This window comes from Onychostruthus taczanowskii, unplaced genomic scaffold (genome assembly GCF_017590055.1).
Source record: "Onychostruthus taczanowskii isolate IOZ18803 unplaced genomic scaffold, ASM1759005v1 scaffold554, whole genome shotgun sequence".
NCBI classification, from domain to species: Eukaryota; Metazoa; Chordata; class Aves; order Passeriformes; family Passeridae; genus Onychostruthus; species Onychostruthus taczanowskii.
Genome location: NW_024503169.1, coordinates 3,435 through 10,496, shown reverse-complemented (window position 1 = coordinate 10,496; position 7,062 = coordinate 3,435). Strand labels below are relative to the sequence as shown.

The 7,062-nt window shown below is 50.0% G+C and overlaps 2 protein-coding genes across 2 annotated transcripts in view; both read left to right on the top strand.

Annotated features, from left to right (window-relative positions):
* Positions 1 to 1,284: 1,284 nt before the first annotated feature.
* LOC121342694 (olfactory receptor 14J1-like) lies at positions 1,285 to 2,229 on the top strand. Its single transcript, XM_041417290.1, has one exon. The coding sequence runs from the start codon at positions 1,300 to 1,302 to the stop codon at positions 2,227 to 2,229; it is 930 nt and encodes a 309-aa protein (XP_041273224.1). The 5' UTR covers positions 1,285 to 1,299.
* A 4,350-nt stretch (positions 2,230 to 6,579) lies between these two features.
* The window catches only part of LOC121342695 (zinc finger protein 22-like), a gene marked incomplete at its 3' end in the record, with an annotated part of 3,654 nt that continues 3,171 nt past the window's right edge, over positions 6,580 to 7,062 (top strand). The window contains 1 exon segment of the mRNA XM_041417291.1: positions 6,580 to 6,666. Within this exon segment, the coding sequence (XP_041273225.1) occupies positions 6,580 to 6,666 (87 nt within the window).

The following is a 7,062-nucleotide window of genomic DNA, read 5'->3' as shown; positions in this document are numbered from 1 at the left end:
GGTTGATTATGAATTATTATTATTAATTTTGACAAGTGCCTGAGAAATACAAATTGTTACTTTTAGTGATCACTACGTTTGCAGGAGATCCCTAATGTGTCTTCAGCCACTCTGCCCATGGACAGCACCAGCATCACCTTTGCTGGACCCATCAGGATCAGTCTGAGCTGTCCTTTCTCCTGGCTGCAAACAGAACCTGCCCCAGCCAGTGCCCTGCAAACAAGCAGGGTTCTGTCAGGCCAAGGAGAGTGCACAGAGATTTGGGGTCTGTGAGTGCTGGCAGGGAGAGATCAGGCACAGGGAAACACCTGCAGGAGGAAAATCTCCAGGAAGCAGAGAAAAGATCAGGGGAGGAGAGAAAACAAGACCCATCAATGCTGTGGTAGGGAGAGTTGAGAGATGTGTCCCCTCCAGTGCAGCCCCTCCCTCTGAACAAGCCCCTTCCCTCCTGTCCCCCAGCCAAGCCTCTGCCCTCAGGGCCAGGGCTCCAAGGCGTGCAGCCCCTCCTGTGCAGGCAGAGCTGCAGCAGAGCCGTGGGGCAGCTCTGCAGCCCCGGGACCAGTTCCCTCTGCAGAGCACAGGGCTGGCAGCAGCTGCCCGGCCCTGGGGGCTCTGGCAGGGGGCACAGCTGGCTCAGGGTGACGCTGTGCCCAGTGCCCGGCTCTGGGCAATGCTGTCAGTGCAGCCAGGCAAGGAGCTGCATCTCCCTTCATCCAATGCCAGCATAAGGACACTTGGAATTCTCCCTGAGATTTCAGTCCAAGCTGGGAGCTTCAGCCCAGGGTGCAAACCTGTCATAGAGCATCTCTGAGTTCTAAGATGGATGGGGAAAGGCAGAAGTGTTCTGACACTGAAAATGCTGTTGGGTTGATAAAATGAGCAATGTGAGTCCTTGGCTACAAATGTGGAGCTGGGCTGTGGTGGATCCATCTGCTCTCAGCAGTACCTGAGGATTTTTAAGGAAAACTTGGGAGTGTGAACCTCCCACATTTGAGAAAAATAAAAGCCCAGAGAAACTCCAAACACAATGAAGTGACAGACATTCTCCCCCCAGTTTCCATTTTGCATCACAGAATGATGTACAGAAAAATTGCTGAGAGCTTCTGATATCCAAGAATCCCACAAGAGGTATGGGGGAGCTTATAAAGACAACATCATAACTCCAAAAAACTCAAGACCGTGTTTATGTGTTACAGAAGAGGGCATATTGGAAATGGCTTTGATTTTGCTTACAGGTGTCTTTTCTAACTCTTCACTGTCCTTTCTCCATGCACATGTCCCCATGGGCAGCCCCAGCAAATGTGCAACAGCAGCTCCATCAGCCACTTCCTCCTGCTGGCATTGGCAGACACGCGGCAGCTGCATCTCCTGCACTTCTGCCTCTTGCTGGGCATCTCCCTGGCTGCCCTCCTGGGCAACGGCCTCATCATCAGCGCCGTAGCCTGCGGCCAGCACCTGCACATGCCCATGTTCTTCTTCCTGCTCAACCTGGCCCTCAGCAACCTGGGCTCCATCTGCACCACTGTCCCCAAAGCCATGCACAATTCCCTCTGGCACACCAGCAACATCTCCTACACAGGATGTGCTGCTCAGCTCTTCTTCTTTCTGTTCTTTATCACAGCTGGGTATTCACTCCTGACCATCATGTGCTACGACCGCTACGTGTCCATCTGCAAACCCCTGCACTACAGGACCCTCCTGGGCAGCAGAGCTTGTGCCCACATGGCAGCAGCTGCCTGGGCCAGTGCCTTTCTCAATGCTCTCATGCACACAGCCAATACATTTTCCCTGTCTCTGTGCCAGGGCAATGCCCTGGGCCAGTTCTTCTGTGATATCCCACAGATCCTCAAGCTCTCCTGCTCCTCCTACCTCAGGGAACTTGGTCTCATTGCAGTTAGCGTGTGTTTGGTATTTGGCTGTTTTGTGTTCATTGTTTTCTCCTATGTGCAGATCATCAGGGCTGTGCTGATGATTCCCTCTGAGCAGGGACGACACAAAGCCTTTTCTACCTGCCTCCCTCACCTGGCCGTGGTCTCCTTGTTTGTCAACACTGTTATCTTTGCTCACTTTAAGCCTCCCTCCATCTCATCCCCATCCCTGGATCTGTCAGTCTCTGTTTTGTACTCGGTGGTACCTCCAGCCCTGAACCCCCTCATCTACAGCCTGAGGAACCTGGAGCTCAAAGATGCCCTGAGAAAAATGATGACTGTATCTCTTCAGAAGCAATAAATCCTATTTTTTTCCGCTCAGACCCTCCAGAATGTAACTCTTTACAATCCTGGCCTTTTTTTCCCCTATTTGTCCATTTGTTCATTGGAATCTTTCCTTAATTTTTTCTAGTGTTATAGTATTTTTTCTAAAATACTGTATTACTACTCTGAGCATTTCTACATGACCATCTACTTTTCTTGTGTAAGACAAAGAATTTCAGGAGGCTTGTTCCCAGTTCTTTTCAATAAAATCGAGTGTTTTCCCTGGCTTGTGTGTCCAAGGCATTTCCTCAGCCCTTCTCTGGCTCTGCAGAGGCAGTGCCTGTGAGCAGAGGTGGAGGGAAGAGGCTCCCAGCACAGCAGCAGGGCCAGGGACAATGGCCCTGCCTCTTCCCACATCTGCTCCTCCCAGCTCCACACTCCCCTTCCCAGCCCTGCTATGGGGGCGAGGCCGGAGTGCTCTGGCAGCTTGGTCACTGTCCTGCTGCGTGTCCGTGCTGTGCCCTCAGGCAGGGAGAGGCCATGGGCACTGCTGGGACACAGCTGGGCTCCAGCACAGCATCTCTACCAGCAAAGGGCATCTCCTGAGCGCAGGGCAGCAAGGCTTTGCTCCCCTCCAGAGTCACTCTCAGGACTCTCAAGAGGCTCCTTGTGTTCCTTATTCTCCCAGGACTCAGTGGGATGAGATCAGGGTCTCACTGGGGCCTTCAGGGGACTCAGGTCTGGGTCAGGTTTTGCTTGTTGGTGGCCAGTGCCCATCAGAGGCTGAATGGTCTGTGCTGAACCTCATTATTATCTCTATTTTCAACATTTTCACAATCTTAATATACAGCAATTATAAACTTTATCCTTCCTCTCTGCAGAATTGACAGTAGGGATTAGCATTGCAGCAATGCTCTTTAAAATATTATTCCTTGACCCACAAGTCCCCACAGTGTCAGAATGGACTCCATGGTTCCATGAGGCCCCACAGTGTCACAATGGCCCCTTGGTTCCATGGAGCCCCACAGGGTCACCATGGTCCCCTGGTTACAGGTGGCCCTGCAGTGTCACAAGGGCCCCTTGGTTCTGTGGAGCCCACAGGGTCAGTTTTGCCAGTGGGCAGGGTCAGCACCAAAGACACAGACACCAACTGAAGGAATTGTGTCATTTATATAAGGTAAATCTGCAAAAAATTAGAAAAGTAAAGCACATAATTATTAGAAAATATTTACAAAAGGAGCAGCTCAGCAATCACCACCAAAGATTGCAGCAGTGCTTAAGAAAGATCCAGCACCAGTTCCCCTCAGGCTTTACCATCCCCCAGATCCACACAGCAGCTGGGGGAAGCTGTCACAGCCAAGGGCTGCAGAGCCACTCCTGGACACTGGGAATTCCTGCAGGTGCCTCCAGCCACAGGTGAGGCTCCAACCCCGCTGTGAGAGGGCCCAGCTCTGACAGTGCTGAATGAACAAACTGACAGCACTTCTAGTGCAGGAACATCTGCTTTCATCCTCCTCTTGGGTTCCTCCCAAAGCCTGGCCAGGGCCCCAGGAGGAACCAAGGGAGGTGACTTTGATCCTACAGCCCCAAACAAGGCCAGATGGAGCCTTGTCTGATTTTTAAATAGAGAAGGGTAAATCCACATTTATCCAATGAACATATCCAGCGATCATATTGCTCATAGTGATTAATTAATGAGTAGATACAAATATAACCTTTGGTTGGAAGGTTCATCTACAGGTCAGCTTTTGTTCATGGCCTGGTGTTTAGGCCTCAGACAGGGCCTGGTGTTGAGGACGCAGGACTTCAATTGGTCCTTTAACCTGCAGATGTACTACAAACTTCATAACAATTCTTTGAATAACTTAGTTTAGATTTAGGAATTAGGCATAAAGGCATTGCAGCTTGTTCTTCAGTTTAGTGCTGTTCAAGTTCATTACTCAGAGCTATAATTCACATTCCTTTTAAAACGACCCTAATTAGTTGCTATGCTGTGTTCTTTATCAAACACGCCTTTTTTCTTGAGACTTTGTCTCTTTTTATACAAGTCTCAGTACCCCATTTCCAGCACAGTGTCACAACAACTCTAACATGGAATCATAACACACCAAGTGCTCACACTGCAATGATGACAGACACTGCCACAAATGCATTTCACAGCAGCCTCCAATTTGGCAGTCATGAAGCCAACCTACCAAGAAAATTTTTCTTCTTGCTGCCACTCTTCTACTGCCTTTTCTGTCAAGGTGATTCCTGACTGTTGGCCTTCAAACCCAGCACTGATAGCAGTGCAACATTCCTGTCCCATGGGTTTCTCCTGAAGGGAAATCTTAGTGAATCCTGTCAAACGGATCATTGTATTCCTGTGTTTTCTTGAACTGTCCCTTCATTGACAGCTCCGAGTCAGAGCCCATGGACAGAGTTCTGGCCAGCCCACAGGGTGGGCCCTCCAAAGGAACCCCATTCCTCCCAACTTCAGCTGAGAACAAACCCAGCAATTTGTGACATGGAGTACTTTGGCTACCCTGATCTTGACATTTTCAGAACTAATCAGTAAATGTTGATGACTAATCCCTTGGTAAAACACTAGAGGTGTTTGTGGCAAACAAAGATTCTGGCTGACTCTCAAGGTGACTCAGTCTTTTCCCTCAGTCTCATTCAGGATAAGAACAATAATTCTTATGAACAATTGTCCGTACAGCTGGCACCTTTTTAATTCCAGAAAAATGCCCCCAAGTCCTCTGCTGTTCAGCTTTAGCACGGTGTCTGTGGCTAACAAGGCTTGGTGGGGCCCTTTCCCCTTTGGCTGGAAGGGGACCGGTTCCCAGTCCCTGAGGGCATCCAGGCTCCTGGATGGAATTTGTCTGCAAGTCCTTCAGTGTCACAGCAGCCTTCACATGGAGCCCCATGGATCAGAGCATTTTCCAAAGGGGCCGTTGGGGCAAACAGGGAGATTTGGTCTGGCAGGATGTGTAAAACAATCTCCTGCATTATCTCCTTGTTCTCACACAGAACACATGGCTGCAGGGACATATTCCCATTGCTCCTGCCCAGGGTTCAGGATTCAAACAGTGTTGTCTTTCCCAGGAGCTGTTCTTTCACCCGTCTCAGGAGGGCCTTTTGGCATCTGGAGCCACACTCTAGCTCCTTTATTAGGACTGCTGGATCCATACCCTTTATCTCTACCAAAAGCAGCAATTTGAGATGGATGTCCTTTTTCCCCAGTTGTTTTAAAACCTGACGATATGAAAAATTATGCTACCCTGTAGTTTAATAATCCAATCTTGTTCACTGTTGTTTAACACAATTCCTTTAATTTCTCCTTGATATTCTGAATTCCTTTTTCAGTACTGATAACTCTTATTTGCTTCTGATTTTTCTTAACTAATTCCAAGGCATGAAGGTCCAGCCCTGCAGCCTCTGGGCTGGCCCTGCCAGGGGCCATCACACCCAGAACAATTTCCCAGGCAGTCCAAGTCTCTCTGTCCATGGCTGTATTTGCAAATTCGGCATTTGGGTCTTGGCCAGTTCTTTTCTGTAGGGCATTTAGTATCACAGTGAGCAGCCAAAGCTGACATGTTACCATTGTCACCCTTATTTCACATTATGAGTTTGTAATTACATAGTTATAAATTTGATTATTTTATTACATATATGTTCTGGTTTGGAAGCAAAACCAGTGAGACACTCCAAGTCAGAAATACAATGTATTAGGAAAAGGGAAAAAAACCCCAAAATAGCTGCAATAATGCAAAAGAAAAAAGCACTGACAGAGTGAGAATACAACCTGACACCCTGCTAGTTAGGGTGGTGGTAGCATGCCAGATGAAATGGTCTTGTTGAAGCAGTGATCACATAGAAAAGATCTGGTAGCTCTTGTCCTCTAGAAACCAGGGGGTAAGGGCAGCTTGTTCTGTCCCAAAACCCAGATTATATCCAGGTGGGGGATGCTTAGCACCTCTGCTACCTGGGCAGAGCATCTCACAATGGGCTGATATCATTCTGAGTCATGCTGTGGGTCCTTGATTGCCCAGGAAACAGGAATGGCTCCTGGAGGGAGTTATCTCTGAGTCACCTGGCAAGGCATTGATGGGCCCATTAACAGGAGATAAGGAAAAAACAGTGCCCCTCCTGGTTTCAACAGCTCTTGAGGATGGGAATAAAATACATCTTTATATTGTAACCTAGGACACCACTTTATTCCTCTTAACTTCCTCTAGCTCTGTTCCAGCTCCTTAAAGGCATCACAACAGTCCAGGAGCCAGAATGTAGAGGAGTGAGTGCAGATTCTGAAAACAAACTGCACATTTCTTCTTTCCCCCCTTCACTCTCAGAACCAGCCTTAAAGGTGCAGAATTCATTTCTGGGCTAAGTAGACCAATGGATCATGAAGTCACCCCAGAACACGGCTCTGTCAGGGTCAGGGGTCCCGTCCCCGTCTCATCTCCGGGCTGCCGGGGGTCCCCCGGCTCCGGTATGGCCCCTTCCCCTCTCCCCGCCCCGGGGGTCCCCCATTCCACAGCCCCACCTCTCACGGGGATCCCCAAAACCAATGTCCCACCCTGTCAGTATCAGTCCATCCCCACGGGGACGCCCGGGACCCTCCCAAGGGGCAATCGCAGCTCCTCTCCCCCCGAAAAATTCCTCTTAGGGAGCCCGGAGATATCCGGGGCTCGAGGCTGGGATCCACCGGCTCTGAACACTCTCCAAAAAAATCCTCCCGGAGACCCCTCGGCAGAGTCGGGGCGAGCTCGGCCTCCCCCTGACCTGCGGCTCGGGGCTGGGGGCGATGCTCCCGCGCCGGGGGTGCTGCAGGCTCAGCGTGCGGGCGCTGCCAGCGCCGGGATTCTCCCGCTCCTGCTCCTGCTCC